This window comes from Scomber japonicus, chromosome 17 (assembly GCF_027409825.1).
Source record: "Scomber japonicus isolate fScoJap1 chromosome 17, fScoJap1.pri, whole genome shotgun sequence".
NCBI lineage: Eukaryota > Metazoa > Chordata > Actinopteri > Scombriformes > Scombridae > Scomber > Scomber japonicus.
The window spans coordinates 4,004,716-4,030,370 of NC_070594.1; the positions used below are offsets into that span (position 1 = coordinate 4,004,716).

The window sequence follows — 25,655 nt, forward strand, 5'->3', positions numbered from 1 at the left end:
TATAAGAGTCTTTTCATGCTTTTACAGTAAAGTGATGTAATCTTCTCAACTGTAAATTGTTGCTAAGGGCAGCTAAGGCCCTACGGTTGCTAAGGTCAGCTAAGGCCCTACGGTTGCTAAGGGCAGCTAAGGCCCTACGGTTGCTAAGGGCAGCTAAGGCCCTAGGGTTGCTAAGGGCAGCTAAGGCCCTAGGGTTGCTAAGGGCAGCTAAGGCCCTATGGTTGCTACGGCGATTTGAGAATCTGCTTGGAAAAAATTCTCAAAATTCTGAAGAATTTGGCTTCTGACAAAGTCCCGAACAATTGCAAACTGTGAGAAAACCGTAACTCCTGTCCAAAAACCGAAAACACCGTGAGAGACACAGAAGCCAGCAGATTCTGACAGTGTTTATTTTATTCAGATATTCTTTAAAATGAGCGAGTAAGCTCAGTGTGAACACAGAGTGAGATTCTTTTGGAAAAAAAGAGACGATTACATTAGGGTCAATGGGGAGCGAGACAGGGATTGGTGCCGGTCTCTGCCCCCCCGTTTAAATTTTGTGCGGACCCCGCCTGTCAACGTCACATTTTATGAATCCTATAACACCTATGTCTACATTTTGACTAAGAATTATTTGTCTCCTTTTTACGGTTTGGCCGTGAGCTCGAGTTAAAAATAAAAATGAAGGTTATATTTTACTGCTTCTCACACTCAAGGTAACTGCTGCTTCCACTCTAACTTTGAAGAAAAAGTGATTTCCACTCCTCGTTTGACTCATAGTTTGAAAAGTTTACATGTTTGGTATTTTCGAGAGAGCACAAATTTTCCTCCATTTTAAAGTTTGAGTCATGTACGTATGAGAGAGCTAGGTGACTCTGAAAAAAGGTGAAAAAAGGTGAAATTTTTTGGAGTTTTTCAAAAAATTCCCATTCATTTCCAATGGAGAAATCTCCCGGTTTTTTGGGAATAACTTTGGGAAAAATTGGAATTTCAACACCACAAGTCATAGCACCTCTTTCCCTGCCTCGGGGGCTCAAACCGCTCTACGTCCTGAGCCACAGCCGCCCTTTCATCCCTAACCTAGGACAATAAACAACTTAGCCTCCAAAAAACAATGACCGTTCACAATTGGCCTCATGTGACTCGACTGTCGAAAACGACTGTCGAATGGAGCATTACCTGAGCCACACACTTAACACATGTGGGCTTTGTGAACATCCACAGAGGTTAAATACCTGGGTTTTTCCACCAGTTATGGGGCTTTTCCATTATACAGTTCTAGCACGACTCGACTCTACTTTGTTTTTGTTGCATTTCCAACAGGGATAGTACCTAGGAGCTGCTACTTTTTTAGTATCTACTCTGCCGAGGTTTCAAATGAGACGACAACAAATATTTAACCCTCTGTAAATGACAGTTATCCCCGCTAGCCGGCTCATAAACGTTAGCCCCGCTAGCCGGCTAATAAACGTTAGCCCCACTAGCCGGCTAATAAATGTTAACCCCGCTAGCCGGCTCATAAACGTTAGCCCCGCTAGCCGGCTATTAAACGCTAGCCCCGCTAGTCAGTTAATAAACGTTAGCCCCGCTAGCCGGCTAATAAACGTTAACCCCGCTAGCCGGCTAATAAACGTTAGCCCTACGAGCCGGCTAATAAAAGTTAGCCCCGCTAGCCCCGTTAGTGGAGAGGGTCTGTGCCTGTGTTTGAGTCTCACCATGGTTTTCCCACACAGGAAGCTGATGCTGGTCTGAATGTTGTTTTCGTGTCCTGAACATTTCACGGAGCTGTTGAAGTTCATCACGGAGCCGGAGAGACTCTTCAGAGACAAATCACCTGAAACACAGAGAAGAAGAAGAAGAAACACAGTCAGAGACAAAGAAGTCACTTCATTTCATCTTATCTGAGCTTTAGTTAGTTTAACCCTCCTGTTGTCCTCAAGTCAAGGAAGGACAGAAGGAAGGAGGAAAAGAGGAAGGAAGTAAGGAGAGAAGGAAGGAAGGAAGGAAGGAAGGAAGGAGGGAAGGAAAGCAGTTCCTTCCCTCCTCCTTCCTTCTTACCTCCCTCCTTCCTTCCTCCCTCCCTCCTTTCCTTCCTTCCTCCCTCCCTCCTTTCCTTCCTTCCTTCCTTCCTCCTTACCTCCCTCCTTTCCTTCCTTCCTCCCTCCTTTCCTTCCTTCCTTCTTCCCTCCCTCCTTTCCTTCCTTCCTTCCACCTTACCTCCCTCTTTTCCTCCCTTCTTCCCTCCCTTCCTCCCTCTTTCCTTCCCTCCCTCCCTCCATATACTTAATGTGTGAAAGCAAAATGAATATATTTAGATTTTAAACTGAAGAAATACATTTAACAGGGATTTTACAGACAAAACGATTAAAGGGGGAAAATGTTTGAGCAGATGAAATGAAAATAAGCTTCATAAAGACTTTCTGTGACTCATGCGAGTGAGTTCTTGCTGCCTGATATTCATGTTGTGTGACGCTGTTACTGACATAAAAAGCAGATTTCATCAAACTGAAAAAGGAAAGTGAAACGTTTCTCACAGACTGTTTATTCCTCACACACACACACACACACACACACACACACACACACACACACACACACACTGAATAAACCTGACCTGACGCTGCAGAGGTTTCATTTATCATGTGAGTAAAAACACGGAGCAGTGGGAAAACTTCTAGAAACATGATTTAAGACTCAGACGGTTAAATAAACTCAGAGCAGATCAGCAGTAAAAACGTCTCAACATGTTTCAGCTGCTCCTCTCATCTCTGCAAGCAAGGAAGGAAGGAAGGGAGGTAGGAGGGAGGAAGGAAAGAAGAAGGAAGGAGGGAGGAGTTTCAGCTGCTCCTCTCATCTCTGCTTCTAAAGGTACTAACCCTCCTGTTGTCCTCGAGTTAAGGAAGGGAGGAAGAAGGGAGGAAGAAGGGAGGAAAGGAGGGAGGAAGGAAAGGAGGGAGGAAGGAAGAAGGGAGGAAAGGAGGGAGGGAGGAAGGAAGGAAGAAGGAAGGAAAGAAAGGAGGGAGAAAGGAAGGGAGGAAAGGAGGGAGGGAAGGATGGAGGAAATAAGGGAGGAAGGGAGGAAGGAAAGGAAGGAAAGAAGGAGGGAATGAAAGAGAGAGAGAGAGAGAGAGAAGGAGGAAGGGAGGAAAGAAGGAAGGTAGGAGGGAGGAAGGAAAGAAGGAATGAAAGGAAAGAAGGAAAGAAAGAAAGAAAGAAAGAAAGAAGGAAGGAAAGGAAAGAAGGAGGAACTACTAATATTACATTCATTACGGTAAACTACTAATATTACATTCATTATGGTAAACGTACTAATTTTACATTCATTACGGTAAACTAGTAATATTACATTCATTACGGTAAACTACTAATATTACATTCATTACGGTAAACTACTAATATTACATTCATTACGGTAAACTAGTAATATTACATTCATTATTCTAAACTACTAATATTACATTCATTACAGTAAACTACTAATATTACATTCATTACGGTAAACTACTAATATTACATTCATTACGGTAAACTACTAATATTACATTCATTACGGTAAACTACTAATATTACATTCATCATTACGGTAAACTACTAATATTACATTCATTACTGTAAGCTACTGATATTACATTCATTACGGTAAACTACTAATATTACATTCATCATTACGGTAAACTACTAATATTACATTCATTACGGTAAACTAGTAATATTACGTTCATTACGGTAAACTACTAATATTACCTTCATTACGGTAAACTACTAATATTACATTCATTATGGTAAACTACTAATATTACATTCATTATGGTAAACTACTAATATTACATTCATTACGGTAAACTACTAATATTACATTCATTGTGGTAAACTACTAATATTACATTCATTACGGTAAACTACTAATATTACATTCATTGTGGTAAACTACTAATATTACATTCATTATGGTAAACTACTGATATTACATTCATTACGGTAAACTACTAATATTACATATTCATTATGGTAAACTCCTAATATTACGTTCATTACGGTAAACTACTAATATTACGTTCATTACGGTAAACTACTAATATTACGTTCATTACGGTAAATTACTATTACATTCATTACGGTAAACTACTGATATTACATTCATTACGGTAAACTACTAATATTACATTCATTACGGTAAACTACTAATATTACATTCATTACGGTAAACTACTAATATTACATTCATTATGGTAAACTCCTAATATTACGTTCATTACGGTAAGAGATGAGTAGGTGTTGTTGAGTAATAACTGAATGACTTTCTATTTCCACTGTTACTAATTATACATCAGAGTTTCACTGAGAGACGAAGACAGCTGAGAGAAAGTTAACCTGCAACTGTCTCTGTTCAACTCATATTTAAAGTATTTTAACTTCCTGTCAAATGGACCCCGTCTGTTTTAACTGTTCCTTCTTTACTTCCTTCCTTCTGTCCTTCCTCCCTTCTTCCCTCCCTCCTTTCCTTCCTACCTTCCTCCTTACCCCCTCCCTCCTTTCTTTTTTTCCCATTACCTTCCTTCTTTCCTCTGTCCTTCTTTCCTTCCTTCCTCCCTTCCTTCCTTCTTCCCTCCCTTCCTGTGTCTGTGTTTATGAATTTATGTGTTTATGTGTGTGTGTCTGTGTGTGTGTATGTGTGTGTGTCTCTGTCTGTGCGTGTGTGTGTGTGTGTGTGTGTGTGTGTCTATCTGTCTGTGTGTGTGTTATTGCTCTCTGGACTCTGATACAGCAGAAACTTCTCTCACAGCAGATAAAGGAATGTACAGTGTGACCTACTAACCCGAAAACACACCTACTGCAGACAGGCCTCTGTGTGTGTGTGTGTGTGTGTGTGTGTGTGTGTGTGTGTGTGTGTGTGTGTGTGTGTGTGTGTGTGTGTGTTACAGTTAATGTGTGAGCCTGTTTTCTGACTGTGAAACCTTTCATATCATATCAACTTCAACACTTCCTGCTTTGAGGAGTGAACAAGTGTTTTCTGTTGCTGTTGTTTTTTTTACCACAGCTGCAGATTTTTATGAATGAGCCAAAAAAAAACTAATTTCACAAACTCAACAGATTTCAAACTTTTTAAATAATTTATTTGTGATGTAAAAACTGATTTAGCTTCTAGTCTTGTTGCCAAATAGCTTCATTACTGTCTGAAAACTATTAAAAACACATCAATGAGCCACAGAGCTACACCACACACACACACACACACACACACACACACACACACACACAGAGACACAGACACAGACACAGACACACACACACACACACACACACACACACACACACAGACACAGACACAGACACAGACACAGAAACAGACACACACACACACACACACACACACACACACACAGACACAGACACACACACACACACACACACACACACACAGACACAGACACACACACACACACACACACAGACACAGACACAGGTTATCACTTTAGTCCAGTTTACTGATGAACTTACATTAACTTCCTGTAAACTTGAAAGTGAGCTAAGTCAACACACACACACACACACTCACACACACACACAGAGTCTCACACTCACACAGTCCCTCTCTCTCTCTCACTCACACACAGAGAGAGAGAGAGAGGAGATCCTGGGAAGTTTTAAAGTGTGTGTGGATGAATAAAAAGCTGCAGAGAGAGAAGTGAGAGCGTGAGATTTGAGTCTATTTGTGTCTAAATTGTGTTTTCGGGAGCGTTTCTGCTGGATGATGTGTCCTCATGTCATGTGATCAGTCAGCTAGAGTCAGTCTTTAACTTACTACATGTGATCCTCATCTTGCAAAATACATTAAAATCTAAAAAAAGGAAATATAGTGTGAAGTAGTATGAGCCTGTCATCACATCAGTCATGTGACCATCAGCTGGATCTCTGTCACCAAACACCAAACTGTTAACACACGAAGGTGACTGGAGGACAAGCTGTTGTTTTAGACTCTGAAATAACTCTGAGAGAGAGGGGGGGGGGGAGGGGAGAAAGAGAGGGAAGGAGGGAGAGAGAGGGAAGGAGAGAGAGAGAGAGAGAGAGAGAGAGAGGGGAGAGGGAGACAGAGAGAGGGGGGGAAAGAGGGAGAGAGAGAGAGAGAGAGAGAGAGAGAGAAAGAGAGAGGGAGAGAGACAGAAAGAGAGGGGAAGGAGAGAGAGAGGGGGGAGAGAGGGAGAGAGAGAGGGGGGGAAAGAGGGAGAAAGAGAGAGGGGGGAAGAAAGAGACAGGGAGAGAGGAAGGGAGAGAAGAAGGGAGGGAGAGAGAGAGAGGAGAGAGAGAGAGAGGAGAGAGAGAGAGAGAGAGAGAGAGAGAGGGAAGGAGAGAAAAGAAAGGAGGGAGAGGGAGAGAGAGGGAGAAAGAGGGAGAGAGAGAGAGAGAAGGGGGGGAGAGACAGTTTGAGGTACTTGTAGTTTAGAGAGAGAGAGAGAGGGGGAGAGAGAAAGGGGGAGAAGAAGAGAGAGAGATAGAGAGAGAGAGAAAGAAAGAAAGGAAGAAAGAAAGAAAGAGGGAGGGGAGAGAGACTTCTACTTTACTGTAGAGAGAGAGAGAAAGAGAGAGAGAGAGAGAGAGAGAGAGAGACAGAGACAGAGAGAGAGAGAGAGAGAGAGAGAGAGAGAGAGAGAGACAGAGAGAGAGAGAGAGAGAGACAGAGAGAGAGACAGAGAGAGAGAGGTAGAAGCTACAGATAGATAAATAATATGGTGACACATTTTGAAACTGAGAAAACTTGAATCGTATGGTCTCAGGAATCATGAGTCAAAGTTAAAATGAGTCATGTGACATTCAGATCATCGTCGGCTGAAATGACGCAGCGTTAAAATGTTCAACTTCTGCTATTAAAGTGTGAAAATCCCACTTCACTTTAAAAACACTTTACTATTAATATTATATTTATATATTTAAGACCCAATAATACTTTACAAATAAAAGGGAAATACATTATTAATATGATCCAGAATGAGTCTTCCCTCTCTCCTTTCCTCCTTCCCTCCCTCCTTTCCACCCTCCTTCCCTCTCTCTCTCCCTCCCTTCCTCCTTTCCTTCCTCCTTTCTTCCTTTCCTTCCCTCCCTCCCTCCTTTCCTCCTTCCCTCTCTCCTTTCCTCTCTCCCTCCCTTCCTCCTCCCTCCTTTCCACCCTCCTTCCCTCCCTCCCTCCCTTCCTCCTTTCCTTCCCTCCTTTCCTCCTACCCTCCCTCCTTTCCTCCTTCCCTCCCTCCTTTCCTCCTTCCCTCCCTCCTTTCTTCCTTTCCTTTCCTTCCTTCCCTCCCTCCTTTCTTCCTTTCCCCCTTTCCTTCCCTCCCTCCCTCGCTCCTTTCTTCCTTTCCTCCCTCCTTTCTGCCTTTCCCCCTTTCCTTCCCTCCCTTCCTCCCTCCTTTTGTCCCTCCCTCCTTTCCTCCTTCCCTCTCTCCTTTCCTCCCTCCCTCCCTTCCTCCTTTCCTTTCTTCCTCCCTTCCTTCCTTCCTCCTTTCCTTTCTTCCTCCCTTCCTCCTTTCCTTCCTTCCTTCCTCCCTCCCTCCCTTCCATCCTTCTTCCTCCTTTCCATCTTTCCTTCCTTCCTTGACTCGAGGACAACAGGAGGGTTAACAAACAAAGTTGGGGCTGTAAATTACGGGAGATTCCCGGGAGAAAAGACACCCCCTTCTTTTATTTCCTCTTTCCTTCCTCCCTTCCTTCCTTCTTCCTCCTTCCTTCCTTCCATCCTTCCTTCCTTGACTCGAGGACAACAGGCCAGCACTAACCCTGAGTTTGTGCCATTTATTTGTACCATCTCTCTCTCTCACACACACACACACACACACACACACACACACACACACACACACACACACACACACACACACACACACACACACACACACACACACACACACACACACACACACACACACACACACACACACACACAGTATAAGAGGCGTTAAACGTTGACCTGTGTGGACGTCATGAGACTGGTCAGCTTTAAACAGAAGGTTATTTTGGATATTATGAATTTTTACTTTCTTTTTCTACCTCTGCTCTTCATAACCTTCTTTTTATATTTAGTACTTACAGCTTTACTTCATCACATCTTCTCTTAGTTATTTTATTACCTATTTGTTTCCTGTTTTGTTACCTATTTATTTCCTACAGGTCTCATTTTATTGATGGGAATACTAACTGAACGCTGCGTTTAAGGGCTGTGGGAAAAATGCAACTTCAATCATAAAATGTCTTAATTACAGCACAATACATTTTATCCCTCCACTGCAGACTCATAAGTTACTTCCTCTTTTCATACGAGTCATTATTTATAATTTATGAGTATTTATTGTGTGTGTGTGTGTGTGTGTGTGTGTGTGTGTGTGTGTGTGTGTGTGTGTGTGTGTGTACTCACCGACTGACTGATAGCTGCTGCTGGTCAGGTCTTGTGCACAGACGGCCGTTTCAGGGCTGCAGCCGGTCGATGGTGAAGAGTCGCACAGCTTCAGAGTATATTTCACATTATTATCCCGGTCCAAAGCCTCCCATTTATAACTGGGGGGGGGAGGAGGGAGAGAGAGAGAGAGAGAGAGAGAGAGAGAGAGAGAGAGAGAGAGAGAGAGAGAGAGTTAGTACAGTAAACAGTAAAGTACTAGTACCTCTAACTGTACTACTGTGAAGTACAAGTACCTCAAATTGTATCACAGTAAAGTAAAAGTACCTCAAACTGTACTACAAGTACCTCAAACTGTACTACAGTGAAGTATAAGTACCTCAAACTGTACTACAGTAAAGTACTAGTACCTCTAACTGTACTACAGTAAAGTACTAGTACCTCAAACTGTACTACAGTAAAGTACAAGTACCTCAAACTGTATCACAGTAAAGTAAAAGTACTTCAAACTGTACTACAGTGAAGTACAAGTACCTCAAACTGTACTACAGTAAAGTACAAGTACCTCAAACTGTACAACAGTAAAGTAAAAGTACCTCATACTGTACTACAGTAAAGTACAAGTACAAGTACCTCTAACTGTACTACTGTGAAGTACTAGTACCTCAAACTGTACTACAGTAAAGTACAAGTACCTCAAACTGTATCACAGTAAAGTAAAAGTACTTCAAACTGTACTACAGTGAAGTACAAGTACCTCAAACTGTACTACAGTAAAGTACAAGTACCTCAAACTGTACAACAGTAAAGTAAAAGTACCTCATACTGTACTACAGTAAAGTACAAGTACAAGTACCTCTAACTGTACTACTGTGAAGTACAAATACCTCAAACTGTACTGCAGTATAGTACAAGTACCTCAAACTGTACTACAGTAAAGTACTAGTACCTCAAACTGTACTATAGTATAGTAAAAGTACCTCAAACTGTACTACAGTAAAGTATAAGTACCTCAAACTGTACTACAGTAAAGTAAAAGTACCTCAAACTGTACTACAGTAAAGTATAAGTACCTCAAACTGTACTAGTATTTTCTGACCGGTCTCATATTTAATACTAAATAAACTCATTTCCTCTCCATGCTATAATCATAGACTGTGTGGTTGTAATACTTGGTATAAGTAGTGAACTCGTCCTTTAACCATCGGGCTGAAACCAGGAAGTGAATCTGAGTTAAACAACCTGACGGAGCAGTTTGACTCCACCTGGTTATCATTCAGCCTCATGACTGAGTCAATATTTAACCTGCAGCTGCAGACTGAGAGAGAGAGAGCTCTAATAACAACATCACAACATTACATTTACATATGATTACTGCTGGGACAAGTACTTTATACTACGCTATACTAGTACAAGTACTGCATGAAAAAACCTTTAAATACGGTCAAAGTACTGCAGTATTATAGTGATGTAGTATTACAGTAAAAGTACTGCAGTATTATAGTGATGTAGTATGCAGTATTACAGTAAAAGTACTGCAGTATTATAGTCATGTAGTATGCAGTATTACAGTAAAAGTACTGCAGTATTATAGTGATGTAGTATGCAGTATTACAGTAAAAGTACTGCAGTATTATAGTCATGTAGTATGCAGTATTACAGTAAAAGTACTGCAGTATTATAGTGATGTAGTATGCAGTATTACAGTAAAAGTACTGCAGTATTATAAGTGATGTAGTATGCAGTATTACAGTAAAAGTACTGCAGTATTATAAGTGATGTAGTATGCAGTATTACAGTAAAAGTACTGCAGTATTATAGTGATGTAGTATGCAGTATTACAGTAAAAGTACTGCAGTATTATAGTGATGTAGTATGCAGTATTACAGTAAAAGTACTGCAGTATTATGAGTGATGTAGTATGCAGTATTACAGTAAAAGTACTGCAGTATTATGAGTGATGTAGTATGCAGTATTACAGTAAAAGTACTGCAGTATTATGAGTGATGTAGTATGCAGTATTACAATAAAATACTACAGTAAAGTACAAGTACCTCTAACTATGCTACAGTAAAGTACAAGTACCTCAAACTGTACTACGGTGAAGTAAAAGTACCTCTAACTGTACTACAATAAAGTACAAGTACCTCAAACTGTACTACAGTAAAGTACTAGTACCTCAAAATGTACTACAGTAAAGTACAAGTACCTCAAACTGTACTACAGTAAAGTACTATTACCTCAAACTGTACTGCGGTAAAGTAAAAGTACTTCAAACTGTACTACAGTAAAGTACAAGTACCTCAAACTGTACTACAGTGAAGTATAAGTACCTCAAACTGTACTACAGTGAAGTATAAGTACCTCAAACTGTACTAAAGTAAAGTACTAGTACCTCAAACTGTACTACAGTAAAGTAAAAGTACTTCAAACTGTACTACAGTAAAGTAAAAGTACCTCAAACGGTACTATAGTAAAGTACAAGTACCTCAAACTGTACTACAGTAAAGTAAAAGTACCTCAAACTGTACTACAGTAAAGTACAAGTACCTCAAACTATACCACAGTAAAGTAAAAGTACCTCAAACTGTACTACTGTGAAGTACAAGTACCTCAAGCTGTACTACAGTCCAGTAAAAGTACCTCAAACTGTACTACAGTAAAGTACAAGTACCTCAAACTGTACTACAGTAAAGTAAAAGTACCTCTAACTGTACTACAGTAAAGTAAAAGTACCTCAAACTGTACTACTGTGAAGTACAAGTACCTCAAACTGTACCACAGTAAAGTACAAGTACCTCAAACTGTACTACAGTAAAGTACAAGTACCTCAAACTGTACTACAGTAAAGTAAAAGTACCTCTAACTGTACTACAGTAAAGTAAAAGTACCTCAAACTGTACTACTGTGAAGTACAAGTACTTCAAACTGTACTACAGTAAAGTAAAAGTACTTCAGACTCTTAATGACTTGAATGTTACGCAATCATTACAAAGTGTTTTGTTTACTTTTATTTTGAAGGGGTTTCATCATTTAATTGATTATTTGTCAGCTATTAAACTAATCAGAGACTTTTGTAATAAGCTATTAATCATTTTTAGACTTTAATTAAGTAAAAATAAAACATATTTAGTGTTTAAATCTTTTAAAATGTGAGTTTAAAACTAAAATGTGTCCCATATGAGACAGAAAAACGAGTATATTTGGACTTTAAAGCAAATAAATGACACATTTATCACTGTGTTTTAGTTTTAAATGATTAATATTAAAACAATAAGGAGATTAAATTGTACTTTTGTTCTTTATTACACTAAAAGCATTTTCTCTCACTAAGTTTCACACCAAAAATAACAAAACTAGGTCATCAGTTTCGTTATTAGACGCTTATATTTAACAAAATAAAAGCATACATTTATATAATACATTATTTTGTGGTATGTAAATGTTTTTAGACGCTCATATTATGTAAGAGTCTAAATAATATGAAGCTAATTTAAAAGTTATGAAACCTTAAAGATAAGATAATAAAAACGTGAGGCAGCGTTCATGTTTTCACAACAAAACCGGATGTAAAAGTTAATTTAGACGCATAAATATATAATAAAATGCTAAAGCTGTATTATTGAGTATTGATAGTAAACAGGATGTGTAGCAGCTCTTTTTAAAGGTGTTTTTATTTGTGTTTTTTTTAATACCTGCACAAGTCCTGGTACCGCTGCATGGGTTCCTCCTCCACGGCTCCATAGCAGAGACCGACCCACAGCAGCAGCAGTAGCCGGGAACAGTGAGGGTCGGAGCGGCCACACGACATGATTAGAGACGGTGTTGTGTTCGGAGGTGTGGAGCTAGAAGGCAGACATGATGCAGCAGAGTGAGGATCTGTCTCTCTGCGGACTCTGTCACTGAGGAAGTGATGCACCACATGACAGGACGTCACGTGACTGATGACAAGAAGGGGTCACATGACGGGCGATGACGAGAGAGGGGGGAGTCACATGATGGGAGCTCATGCTGCGTTCAGGGGAAGTGGGAGAAATGTGAGGTTTGAGTTATGAACAGCGTAGGAGGCTCACTTCTGCTCCTTCTTGCTTCTTTTTTCCTCCATTGTTCTTCTCCTTATTCTTTTTTTATCATCCTCCTCCTCCTCCATATTATTCTTGTTCTCCTTCTTTCCTCTCCTCATCCTTTCTTCTCCTTCTTTCTCTTCATCTTTTCTTCTCATTCTTTCTCTTCATCCTTTCTTCTCCTTCTTTCTCCTCATCTTTTCTTCTTCTTCTTTCCTCTCCTCACCCTTTCTTCTTCTTCCTCTCCTCTCCTCCATATTAGTATTGTTGTAAGTGAATATACATATATAAAGCAAACAGTCTATGATATAAAGTGGTGTGCTGCCATCTAGTGGTCAGACTGCAGTATGACAGTAATCGTACAGTCTATGATATAAAGTGGTGTGCTGCCCTCTAGTGGCCAGACTGCGGTATGACAGTAATCACACTTAAATGATCACAGATGAATATATACATATATAAAGCATACAGCAGGGGAGTCAAACTCATTTTCATTCAAGGGCCACATATAGTCCAATTTGATCTCATGTGGGCCGGATTATTAAAAAGATAGAGGGAAGGAGGAAAGAAGGGAAGGAAAAGAAGGAAGGAAGGAAGGAAGGAAAATAAGACAGGAAGGAAGGAAAGAAGGACGGAAGGAAGGACGGAAAGAAGGAAGGAAGGAAGGAAGGACAGAAGGAAGGAAGGAAGGAAGGAAAAAAGAAAGACAGGGAAGAAGGAAGGACGGAAGGAAAAATGAAAGCAAAGGGGTAAGGAAGGACAGAAGGAAGGAAGGGAGGAAGGAAGGAAGGCAGGCAGGAAGGAAGGAAGGAAAAGAAGACAGGAAGGAAAGATGGAAGAAACGAAGGAAGGAAAGAAGGTAAAAAGAAAGAAAGAAATGGAGGAAGGAAGGGAGGGAAAAAAAGACAGGAAGGAAAGTGGGCCAGATTGGACCCCTCGGCGGGCCGGTCCTGGCCCACGGGCCACATGTTTGACACCCTTGGCATACATTCTATGATATACAGAGGTGTGCTGCCATCTAGTGGTCAGACTGCGGTATGACAGTAATCATACAGTCTATGCTATAAAGTGGTGTGCTGCCATCTAGTGGTCAGACTGCGGTATGACAGTAATCACAGTTAAATGATCACAGATGAATAAAATACATATATAAAGCTTCTTATATACAGTCTATGATATACAGAGGTGTGCTGCCCTCTAGTGGTCAGACTGCAGAATGACAGTAATCACAGTTAAATGATGACAGCTTGGTGAGTTTGAATCTTTTATCATCAGATGTGAGTTGAGTTCACAGCTGTTTGGTTTGTTGGAGGATCAACATGAAGCTGCTGCTCTTCTTCCTCTTCTGCGTCTCCACAGGTACAAACTCAAACATATTTAATATATTCTGATAAATAAATAAATACATAAAGATGATTTTTAACTGGTTTATTTTTTTATTTTAGTTGGTGGTGTTCCTGTTGAAACAGCTCATACTACTACTAGTACTACTACTAGTACTACTACTTCTACTACTACTACTACTATAAATGCTACTGCTATTACTACTACTACTACTATGAATACTACTACTATTACTACTAGTACTGCTGCTTCAGGTTAGTGCTCATCAGATTTTAATATTTGCACCTTTTATTTAATATTTGTATCTTTTTATTTAATATTTGTGAGAATATAAAGATTCATTTCCTTCAGTAGGAAATGTTACGGTCACCTCAGGAGCCGATGTGAAGCATTTAAAAGGTAATAGTTTTATTGTAGCAGGTTTTTATCTTAAATAAATAATGATGAATAAAAATGATAAATGTAATGATTTGTGTGTGTTTGTGTCTGCAGGTGGAGTTTCATTAAATGATAAGAATGAGAACAGCAATGCTTCAGGTTGGTGCTGCTTTACTTTTCTTCCTCCTCCTTTGTTCTTTTCCTTTCTCCTTATTATTCCTGTTCCTCTGTTCTTCTCCTCCTTATCCTCCATATTATTCTTCTTTCCTCTCCTCCTTCTCTCCTTTCCTTCTCCTCCTTCCTTTCCTCCTCTTTCTCCTTCCTTTCCTTCTTCTTCCTTTCCTCCTCCTTCTCTTTCTTCTTCTGTCTTCTCCTCCTCCTCCTTCCTTTCCTCCTCCTTCTTCCTTCTTCTCCTCTGTCCTTTCCTCCTCCTCCTTCTTCTTCCTCCTTTCCTCCTCCTTTTTCTTCCTCCTTCTTCCTCCTCCTCCTTTCCTCCTCCTGCTTCTCCTTTCTCCTCCTTCTTCTCCTTCCTTTCCTCCTCCTGTTTCTCCTTCCTCCTCCTGCTTCTCCTTCCTTTCCTTCTCCTTCTTCCTTTCCTCCTGCTTATTATTTCTATTACTAATCTAAATATGATATATCTGCAGGTTCTGTGACTTCAGTCGAAGGAAAAGAAGCTGATGCAGAAACTTTAGAAGGTAAACTTTAACTTTATTATATATTTTTTATTTATTATAAATGCTGAATCAGCAGAAATCAACTCAAGTTTTAACCTGGTTGTTAAATTTACACTCAAACTGTCTCAGAGCTTAATCATGAGGTCATCGTTCTGGAGGGAGACATCATCATGCCGGTAAGATGATTTATTTAGTTTCACCTGATTTAAAGAAGTCAGTAATGATTCGTCCTGTTCTTCATACTGACTGTTAAAACCTTCAGATGTGATTTCAAGTGATGGAGGACAAAGAGGAAGGACTGTGTTTATTCCTCCATCACTTTACATAGTTTCTTCTAATGGTCAGTATGAACAGGAGGAATCATTACAGACAGAACAATAATAAATGTAGTAATACAATATATTTATAAAGTGCTTTTACAAGTGCTAAGAGACGCTTTACAAATGACACAATTAAAATATAGAACAATGTGGAGTAACACACCACCAAACAATGTAGAAGGTTAAAAAGAGACCTAAAAATGGAAAGAGGATAAAAAACAGTTAACAGATTAAAAGCCAGTTTAAAAAGGTGTGTTTTTAGGAGTGATTTGAGGGTATGGGGGTCTGTACAGTCTCTGATGGGTTTGGGGAGTGAATTCCAGAGGGTGGGGTGGGGGCGGCAGTGGAGAAGGCTACGTCCCCCCCCAAATTCGGTGCTTGGTCCGAGGTGGGGTAGGGCAAGGAGATTTCCCTCTGAGTATCGGAGGGCACGGGAGGTGGGGGGGGTGTAATGGTGGAGGGGGTCTGTGAGGTAGATGGGGGCCAGAGGGGGGGGGGGGTGTAATGGTGGAGCAGGTCTGTGAGGTAGGTGGGGGCCAGAGGGGGGGTGTAATGGTGGAGCAGGTCTGTGAGGTAGGTGGGGGCGAGAGGGGGGGGTGTAATGGTGGAGGGGGTCTGTGAGGTAGGTGGGGTCCAGGTTAAGTGATTTGTGGGTGAGCAGGAGGACGGTGTGAGATGGGGAGCCAGTGCAGTTTTTGGAGGACAGGGGTGATGTGTTCTCGGGAGCGGGTGTGGGGTGGGGGTGGGGGTGGGGGGGTATAGTGGGTGAGCAGGCGGGCAGCAGAGTTCTGGATGTATTGGAGTTTATTGAAGAGTTTGGATGATGAACCGTAACACACTTTAATATGATTGCTGGTTTAATACATTCATTTAACAGCTTTTAAACATTTTCAACTAAACCAAAAAAAGAGATGAAGCAGTTCTTGTCCTGATGATGATGATGATGATGATGATGATGATCTTCTTTCAGGAGGACAGGAATGCTGTTCAGCAGTTGTGGGCAAACGCTGTCGTCCCGTTTACCATCAGTCCTGATCTGGGTCAGTTTCTGTGCTTCTGACTGACAGCTCTCACATTATTATCAGAGTAAAGTATAAAATATAAAGATTCTAAACTATAATAAACAGTTTCTGTGCTTTTTATCCTCTCAGCTGATCGAGCCTCAAACATCTTCGCCGCCTTTAAGATGATTTCAGATGTGACGTGTATTCGCTTCAAGAGACGAACCAATGAGCTCAACTACCTCAAGTTCCTCAGCGGCAAAGGGTGAGAGGGTCAAGGGTCACCTCACTGAAAGCAAGCAAGCTAGCTAACTCACTGTCTCTTCAGGAGGAAGTCGTTTTGTTAACCCTCCTGTTAGGTGGAGGGAGGGAAGGGAGTAAGGAGAAAAGAAAGAGGGAAGGAGGGGAAGAAGGAAGTAAGGAGGACTTTAGGACAGAAGGCTGGAGGGAGAGGATGGAGGAAGGAAGGAAAGGAGGGAGGGAGGGAGGAAAGAAGGAAGGAAGGAACAGTCAAGAGAGATTTGACCCGGGAGGACGACGGGAAGGTTAAAGTGCAGAGGTGTAACTGATGCTGTGAGTCAAAGGACAAAATCTCAGTCTCACATCAACTAATCAGTGCTGCTATAGATTGATTGATTAATGATATTGGTTAATGAGTGAGTCTGTCCGTGCTGCTATATAATGATTATTGATGAGTGAGTGTGTCCGTGCAGCTGTGCGTCGTTCGTGGGCGTCCGTGGAGGAGCTCAGTCTCTGTACTACGGTCGGACCTGCAGCGTAGGGAACCTGTGCCATGAGATCATCCACTCACTGGGTCTGCACCATGAACACACCAGACAGGACCGGGACCAGTACATCACGGTGAACTGGGACCACATCAAACAAGGTGACACTCTTCATCACCATCATCATCACCATCATCAGGGGGAGGGTTCCTATTGACACATTACATCATCATCATATAAAGCTGCTTTAATCTACTTTTTTTTTTTTTTTTTTTTTTTACACCGAGTCTAAAACAAAGAGCAATTATAAGCAAATATATTTTTATAAATTAATTTGTTTATTTCATGATTAATCTTTAGTCTATAACAGAATTGGTAACTATGCAGTCCTTAAACTCGCATCTTTGAAAAGTCTGTCTCTCTCTGTGTAATGCGACTAAATCACTTCGTGTTGAACTACTCAGGAATGCAGATGAAATCAAACATTTAACTGAAGTACTTTCCTTTTTTAAATGACTATTAAAAGAAAACATTAAGTTACTGGTTTCAGATCATCACTGCATCGTCCCTCAGTTAAAATATAGATCAGAACAAAAGATTTAAATAAACTTCATCTAGGTTGGAAGACAAACACACTTTAAATTTCTTGCTAATAATATGAAACATTAGCACACAGCTATTAATTAAATGGTAGATTAGATGTTGACTTATGATGAACTCTGTTTTTAAAGCGAGTAAAAAGAACTTCAAGAAGAAACCAGGAGACACTCTGAACCTCCCGTATGATGTTGACTCCATCATGCACTACGGACCGTGAGTCTACCAGCTCAGCTTCTGGTTATTCATCACTGTTACACATCATATACACATATATAGATATAGATATATACCTACTCATATCTATATGAACGTGTTATTGTGTGTTTCAGATACTTCTTCAGTAAAGATGGAGGTCCGACGATGTTAGCGAAGCAGGGAACAGATCACATGGGTCAGAGGAATTACCTCAGCCTGCTGGATATACAGAGACTCAACACGCTCTACCGCTGTGGTAATAATACACTATAATATAATACACTATAATATAATACACTATATTATAATAAACTACACACTACATTAACACGCTCTACCGCTAACCCTCAATGATAATAACATGTTTGTTGTTGCAGGTCAAAGAGGGAAATGGTGAGAAGACTGAAGACTGAAGCTGACGTTAGTTTTAATAAAACTGTTCAAATCCATTTTTGGTGTTTTTTTCATTTTTTTTCTAATCTCATCTCTCATTCACACAGATGATGAACTCTGATTTTACCTCCAGCATCATGAGGTTTAACTTTAACATAAGTTGATTTTATTTCTATAAAACTTTAAAAAGCAAACAGACTTTACATGAGGAGAAAAAATAAATTAATAAAAAATAATTAAATAAAAATAATTAAAAATAAATAATTATAATAATAATAATAAAAAATAATAATAATCATAAAAAAATAATAATTAAATATTTAAATAACTAAATATTTAAATTAAAAATTATTAATAATGAAAATGATAATAAATAATAATCATTAAAAATAATAATAATAATAATGGTTTTGAATAAACTGGGCAGCTCCCATTTCTGCATGTAAAACAGTGAATGTGATCAGAGTGTAATGTAAGACACTAAAACAGCAGCTCCGTCTATGATTGACACTCTGTTTTAAAGGATTAACATTATTACACTATAGACAAACCTGTTGCACTGGAAATACAACTTAGACTCTACCACTGTGCTAATAAGCTTTAAACTCATTTATATATAATATGTAGAGTTTAGCAGAGGGTCAAACAAACAGGAAGCACAGCTAACGATCATAAAACAAAAGTAAAAGTCTTAAATATCATATATCACTCCTACAACAGTTTATTAACAGTAGCTATTTAAGAACAATAGTCGTCCTTTAATCTGACATGTTCAGTACAACAGGAAGTCGTCTCATGTGTCAGTCAGCTGCGGACAGAGCTTCCTGTCTGAGTTCAGACTGTAGGAGGAGCTAAAAGCTGCCTGATCAGAGTCTCTGTCACCTTCCCTTCATCCACCTGATGGACAGAGTCTCTTCCACCTTCCCTTCATTCACCTGACAGACCTTCCCTTCTTCCACCTTCCCTTCATTCACCTGACAGATCAGAGTCTCTGTCACCTTCCCTTCATCCACCTGACAGACAGAGAACAAGGCTGACTGCTCATATTAAAGGTAAGACTCTGTTAACCTGTTTAATTTCTTTTATCAGATTAATTATGTGAAATAAGTTTTTTATATTTCCTGCAGTGCTGTTATTATATTATGAGACATTTTATTGCCAATTTTGATAGAAGCAGAAGTATGTGTTTTATAACTGTTTCCTGCATCAGTGTTAGTATTTATTCATTTAACCCTCCTGTTGTCCTCGAGTCAAGGAAGGAAAGGAAAGGAGGGAGGAAGAAGGAAGGAAGGAAAGGGGGAGGGAGAAAGGAAGGAAGGGAGGGAGGTCTCTTTTCTTCGTTCCTTCCTTTTTTCCTTTCTTCCTTCCATCTGTCCTAACTCCCTTTCTTCCTTCTGTCCTTCCTACCTTTCTTCCCTCCTTCCCTTCTGTCTGTCCTTCCTACCTTTCTTCCCTCCTTCCCTTCTGTCTGTCCTTCCTTCCTTCCTTCCTCCCTCCTTTCCTTCTTCCTTCTTCCTCCCCCCTTTTCCACATGAGATCAGATTGGTGTGTATGTGGCCCTTGAATGGAAATGAGTTTGACTCCTCTGTTAATCCAAAACTGCAAAAAAAATTTGCACCGTCTATTATGAGTAAGAGCTCATCAATAATCCCTATCAGTATCAGTATTAGTATTTAATCTATGTTCTGTATCTGCAGGCTACGATGCTGCATGGCTGCATGGCTGCTGCATGGAGGCTGCATGGCTGCATCGTCGCTGGTGTTCAGGCTTCATGAGCGAGGTCCTGAGCTGGTGAGGGAAGTTCTTCTGGAGCGAGGATGGGAGGAGTACGACGAAGGACAACGAGAGGAGGAAGACTGGAACCTCTACTGGCGAGGATCGGCGTTTCGCAGCGCTGAATATCACAAGCTGTTACCGTGGCAACGCCTCAACCACCATCCCAAGACCGTCGGCATCACGCGCAAGGTGAGAAGATCTTTAATTTAGTTTTGTTCAAGAGATGATTTCAGTGTTTTTCTGTTGGAGGATATTCATGATGTGTGCTTGTTCGTAGTTCAAGTGAGATGGAAAGTTTTAATGAATTAGTTTATTATATGGTCTGTTCTGACTTTAATGTGTTTTAGTAGTCGATGGAGACTTTGGTATAAAGCCTCTCTATGGTCCGGGGGGGCAGACACCCTCTCTACATTTAAGAGTAGGCTTAAAACTTTCCTTTTTGATAAAGCTTATAGTTCCAGCTCCTAGTTTATGCTGCTATAGGCTTAGACTGCCGGGGGACTCCCATGATGTGTGTGTGTGTGTCTCTCTCTCGCTCTCCTTCCTCTCTCTCTCTTCTCTCCTCCTCTTCCTCTCTCCTCTTCCTCTCCTTCCTCTCTATCTCTCTCTCCCCTCTCCTCCCTCTCTCTCTCCTCCTATTCCTCTCTCTCCTCTCTACTCCAACCAGTAGAGGCAGATGTTCTCCTGAGGTTTTTTTCTTGCCACTGTCGCCAAGTGTGTGTATGTGGGGGGGGGGGGGATGTTGGGTCTCTTTAAAGTTAAAACCTAGAGAGTTCGGTTTAGACCTGCTCTATGTGCAAAGAGCCTTGAGATGACTTTGTTGTAATTTGGCTCTATACAAAATAAAGATTGATTTATTGATTGATTGATCTATGCCCCCTCCCAAAAAATAGAGCCACTAGTCCACTTGTATAAGCAACAAAACGATCACTATCTTCAAACAGGTGTAGATCAGAGACTAAAATCAGTATCTGTTCTTCTTTGAAAGGACTGTTTGGCTCGTAACCTGCGGAGGATGAGAGCCACCTTCTCTTCGTCTCTCTACGACTTCAGTCCGACCGCCTTCATCCTCCCCAACGACTTCACCCGCTTCCTGTCTGAATACGACCACCTGCGTCTGACCCAAACCCTGCCGGTCTACTGGATCTGCAAACCTGTCCGACTCTCCAGAGGCAGAGGCATCTTCATCTTCGAGAACATTAAGGACTTGATCTACGACTGCTCCGTCATCGTGCAGCGCTACGTCAGCGATCCTCTGCTGATCTCCGGCTACAAGTTCGACCTCCGGATCTACGTGTGCGTGAAGAGTTTCCATCCTCTGACGGTTTACATTCATCAGGAGGGTCTGGTGCGTTTCTCCACCGAAAAATACAACCTGTCATCTCTCCAGAACCTTTACGCTCACCTCACCAACACCAGCATCAATAAGTTCGGACCTTTCTACAAAACGGAGAAGCAGCGGGTGGGACAAGGGTGCAAATGGACAATGAGTAAGTTCAGACATTTCCTCCACAGCCTAGGAACCGACGAGCTTCTTCTGTGGCAGAGGATCAATAATATCGTGACGCTGACCCTCCTCACCATCGCCCCCTCTGTTCCTTCCTGTCCAAACTGTGTGGAGCTGTTCGGGTTCGATATCCTGATCGATGTGAGGTTGAAACCGTGGCTGCTGGAGGTGAACTACAGCCCGGCTCTGACGCTGGACTGCCAGGCGGACATCGCGGTGAAGAAGGGGTTAATTGGAGATCTGATCGATTTGATGAGCTACAAGTCGATCGACGGGTTGAGAGAGAGCGCGTATCGGAGGCGAGGGTGCGTTTCGATACCTGTGATCTCAAATTTTCAGAAGAGAAGACGATCCCAAACTCAGACACTCCCTCTGATTAAAACTTTTCACCAGCCTGCGAGGACGAAGCAAAGGAAGTCCAAGAAACACGCTTCAATACCCGTCTGCCAAAGACTCCTGGGTCAGTGATTGATAAATAAGGTTTGGTGAGATGAGAGATTCATAAATATGTTAAAAATAGTTTTAAAAGCAGCATCAGGTTTGTTAAAAGTAAGACTGAATGCTCCTGAAAATGTCAAATGGTGTAACCATAAAAGAATGATAAATATTAAATATTTTAGGAAGAGAGGAGAGGAGAGGAGAGGAGAGGAGAGGAGAGGAGAGGAGAGGAGGAAAGGAAAGAGAGAGGAGGAAAGGAAATGAAAGAAAGAGGAGGAAAGGAAATGAAAGAAAGGGGAGGGGAGGAGAGGAAAGGAAAGAAAGAGAGAGGAGGAAAGGAAAGGAAAGAGAGGGGAGGAGAGGAAAGGAAAGAAAGAGAGAGGAGGAAAGGAAAGGAAAGAAAGAGGAGGAAAGAAAGGGGAGGGGAGGAGAGGAAAGGAAAGAAAGGGGAGGAGAGGAAAGGAAAGAAAGGGGAGGAGAGGAGAGGAAAGGAAAGAAAGGGGAGGAGAGGAAAGGAAAGAAAGGGGAGGAGAGGAGAGGAAAGGAAAGAAAGGGGAGGAGAGGAAAGGAAAGAAAGGGGAGGGAAGGAAAGGAAAGAAAGGGAAGGAAAGGAAGTCCTTCCTCCTTCATCCCTTCCATCCTTCCTCCCTCCTTTCTTTCCTCCTTCCTTCCTTCCTTCCTTCCTTCTTCCTCCCTTCCTTGACTCAAAGACAACAGGAGGGTTAAATTTAAACCACATGGAGACTAGCTGCTTACTGACTTTACTACAGAAGTAATAATTAACCCTAACCCTTCACAGACAGGAACCTGAACCTGATCCTCGGCTCACGCTGGAGGACAGACAGACAGACGTGTCCGGGTCTCGCTTCCAGTCTTCAGGTGTCCGAGCCGATGAACCACGACGACACCCAAACAGAAACTGAGACGCAGCTGTCAGCAGAGACGGACGTTTCCTCTCAGATACCTGATATTCCTCCGCAGGCGCTCCGATTCAAGAGTCCTGCTGCGTCCTGCAAACTCCCAAATATCCACAGGTACAAACTCTACTGATGAATTTCCTGTATGTTAAACTATAGATTAAATTAAATGTGTAATCTGGTTGAAATTCATTTAGGCTACTATGTAGTGTTTTTAACCCTCTTGTTGTCCCCAAGTCAAGGAAGGAAAGGAGGGAAGGAAGTATGGATGGAGGAAAGAAAGGAAAGGACATAGGAAAGGAGGAAGGGAGGAAGGAAGGGGGAGGAAAGAAAGAGAGGAAGGAGGAAAGAAGGAAGGGAGGAAGGAAAGAGGGGAGGGAGGAAAGGGAGGGAGGGGAGGGGAGGGAGGGAGGGAGGAAGGAAGGAAGAAAGGAAAGGACATAGGAAGGAAGGGGAGGAAAGGGGAGAGGAAAGAAAGAGAGAAGGGAGGGAGGAAGGACAGATGGAAGGAAAGAAGGAGGGAGGGAGGAAGGACAGATGGAAGGAAGGAAGGAAGGAAGGAAAGGACGGAAGGAAGGAAGGAAAGGAGGGAGGAAGGGAAGAAAGGAAAGAAAGACAGAGGAAATAAGGAAGGAAAGGAGTGAGGAAGGAAGCAAAGGAGGGAGGAGAAAGGAGAGAAGGAGGGAGGGAGGGTTAAAACAGACGAGGTCAATTTGACCCCGGAGGATGACACAAAGGTTAATTTAGTTTTTTCTGACTTGAAAATCAAAGTTTCTCTTAACCTAAATGTTTCTTTGGAAGCTTTTGGACATTTTTCTCTCTTAAACTCAAACTGAGATCAGAAATCTGAATCATAACTGCTGCTGTAATTGATTCTCAGAGTTGGAAGAATCCGACCAGTAAGAATCCATCAGGAGGCAGAAACGTCTTCAAACAGACGACACGTTCCTCCTCTGAGAGTCGGAGGCTTCATACGGACGTTCCCGTTTAACGCGGCGACCCTGAAGGCATCACGACACACGCTGGACGTTAAAACAGTCATACAGGAAATTCACAAGCTGACAAATCAGCTGGCAGCGGGCCGGTCGGTCAGGAAGCGGCCGAAGAGCGACGAGGAGGAAGAGAAGAAGAATTCAGACGGAGGAGAGGAGGAAGAGTTTGAGTCTTTGTTCTGGGGGCCAAACAATCCTCCGCTTCTCAGCCAGACTCTTAAACAGCTTTAATTATCCCTTTTATTCAAGAGTTCCTCTTTAGGGGTGTCAAACATGCGGCACGTGGGCCAGAACCGGCCCGCTGAGAGGTCCAATCCGGCCCAGTTTCCTTCTTCCTCTTTTCCTTCCTTCCGCCTGTCCTTCCTACCTTTCTTCCTCCCTGTCTTTCTTTCTTTCCTTCTTGTCTTCTCTTCCTTCTATCTGTCCTTCCTCCCTGTCTTCTTTTCATTCCTTCCATCGGTCCTTCCTCCCTGTCTTCCTTCCTTCCATCTTTCCTTCCTGTATTCTTTCTTCTCCTCCTTTTCCTTCATCCCTTCTGTCCTTCCTACCTTTCTTCCTTCTTTCCTTCATTCCTCCCTTCTTGTCTTTTCTTCTCTTCCTTCCTTCCATCTGTCCTTCCTCCCGTCTGTCCTTCCTACCCTTTCTTCCTCCCTGTCTTCTTTTCACTCCCTCCTTCCATCGGTCCTTCCTTCCTTTTCTTCCTTCATTCCTCCCTTCTTGTCTTCTCTTCCTTCCATCTTTCCTTCCTGTATTCTCTTTCTTCTCATCCTTCCTCCCTTCTTGTCTTCTCTTCTTTTCCTTCATCCTATCCTTTCCTTCTTGTCTTCTCTTCCCTCCTTCCATCTTTTTAATGATCTGGCCCACATGAGATCAGATTGGTCTGTATGTGACCCTTGAATGAAAATGAGTTTGACTCCTCTGGTTTTACATCATTATATGAACCAGCTGGCTTTATTAAAGTTAATTATGATGTGATACAGTCAGTAAAATTTGGATTATTGAAATTTAAGACATCATTTTTTCCCTATGAAGAGTCGATACAGACAGAAAACTAAACATTTATCAGTTTTTTATTTTAATTTGGTGAGTTTTGATGCTGATTTTCACCTTTTTAAAGAGAATAAATGACGTAAAGCTTCATATAACAGACAATAACTCAATTAACAGAGGTGTAAAAGTGTTTATTTAAAGTCATTATTATTAATTATTAATAGTTAATTAAGATGAGTGACATGAACTATGATCAAATGAACTATCAGAGTGAGAAAAAACTGATTAAATTAGTATTATTTCTTCATAAATTACTCAATACATTTTTTTCATTAACTGTATTTCACTAATTGTCTGTTATCGTTATCGTGTACAATGACAATAAAGTTGAATTGAATCCATCTAAAACAATCTATAAGCTGTGATAGTTGGTGTATTGATCTCGCTCTGAGTTTCCTGTACTCACACACACACTCAGGCTGTCAGACACTGAGGCTGTGTCCCAATTTGGTCCAAATTGCGAGGCTGCATCCTCGAAGGACGCATTTCGAGGCCGATTACGTCACAACACCGCGCGAAGGCTGTCCCAATTCGAAGACTCCTTCAAATGCAGCCTTGAAATGCGTCCTTCTTTTCCCTCTTTTTCGAGGATGCATCGCTACTATCCTTCGCGGCCTCCCAAATCCCAAGATCCTTTGCGCGGCGCTGTTCAGTGCCGCGAAAACACAACAATGGCGACACCAACAGGTGAAGACTTTTCATTCAAGTGTAAGTATTGGTTTGTTTTATTTAATTATTTTTACTTATTACTACTTATACTTTTACTAATTACTTATATTTTATTACTTGACTTATATCTTATATATATATATATATATATATATATATATAAATGGACTAAGATGAACAAATTTAGATTTTAATAAAGAGCTACGTTTGGGATTATCACTATTATATGTTATACTTCATTATTATCATTATT

General features: G+C 41.3%; 3 protein-coding genes across 3 annotated transcripts in view; 2 read left to right on the top strand and 1 right to left on the bottom strand.

Moving 5' to 3' along the window:
- Positions 1-12,201, bottom strand: part of igf2r (insulin-like growth factor 2 receptor) — a 65,877-nt gene extending 53,676 nt beyond the window's left edge. The window contains 3 exon segments of the mRNA XM_053337431.1: positions 1,695-1,813; positions 8,381-8,520; positions 12,055-12,201. Of these exon segments, the coding sequence (XP_053193406.1) occupies positions 1,695-1,813; positions 8,381-8,520; positions 12,055-12,170 (375 nt within the window). The 5' untranslated portion in view covers positions 12,171-12,201.
- A 1,541-nt stretch (positions 12,202-13,742) lies between these two features.
- Positions 13,743-18,057, top strand: LOC128377481 (astacin-like metalloprotease toxin 5). The gene is made up of 10 exons (XM_053337432.1): positions 13,743-13,782; positions 14,260-14,304; positions 14,790-14,840; positions 14,949-14,995; positions 16,110-16,179; positions 16,291-16,405; positions 16,854-17,026; positions 17,597-17,678; positions 17,795-17,916; positions 18,038-18,057. Exons 1-10 carry the CDS (start codon positions 13,743-13,745, stop codon positions 18,055-18,057), a joined length of 765 nt encoding a protein of 254 aa, XP_053193407.1.
- A 1,736-nt stretch (positions 18,058-19,793) lies between these two features.
- ttll2 (tubulin tyrosine ligase-like family, member 2) lies at positions 19,794-23,914 on the top strand. The gene is made up of 4 exons (XM_053337434.1): positions 19,794-20,018; positions 20,818-21,641; positions 22,578-22,808; positions 23,572-23,914. The coding sequence occupies exons 1-4, from the start codon at positions 19,794-19,796 to the stop codon at positions 23,912-23,914; spliced, it is 1,623 nt and encodes a 540-aa protein (XP_053193409.1).
- The last annotated feature ends 1,741 nt before the right edge of the window (positions 23,915-25,655 follow it).

Bases quoted from the DNA above. Each gene is read 5' to 3' on its own strand.
- LOC128377481 (XM_053337432.1), top strand. From the start codon at position 13,743: ATGAAGCTGCTGCTCTTCTTCCTCTTCTGCGTCTCCACAG. The intron at 14,305-14,789 runs GTTGGTGCTGCT...ATATATCTGCAG, and splicing joins TGAGAACAGCAATGCTTCAG to GTTCTGTGACTTCAGTCGAA. The intron at 17,917-18,037 runs GTAATAATACAC...TTGTTGTTGCAG, and splicing joins CAACACGCTCTACCGCTGTG to GTCAAAGAGGGAAATGGTGA.
- ttll2 (XM_053337434.1), top strand. From the start codon at position 19,794: ATGGCTGCATCGTCGCTGGTGTTCAGGCTTCATGAGCGAGGTCCTGAG. The intron at 20,019-20,817 runs GTGAGAAGATCT...CTTCTTTGAAAG, and splicing joins CCGTCGGCATCACGCGCAAG to GACTGTTTGGCTCGTAACCT. The intron at 22,809-23,571 runs GTACAAACTCTA...ATTGATTCTCAG, and splicing joins AAACTCCCAAATATCCACAG to AGTTGGAAGAATCCGACCAG.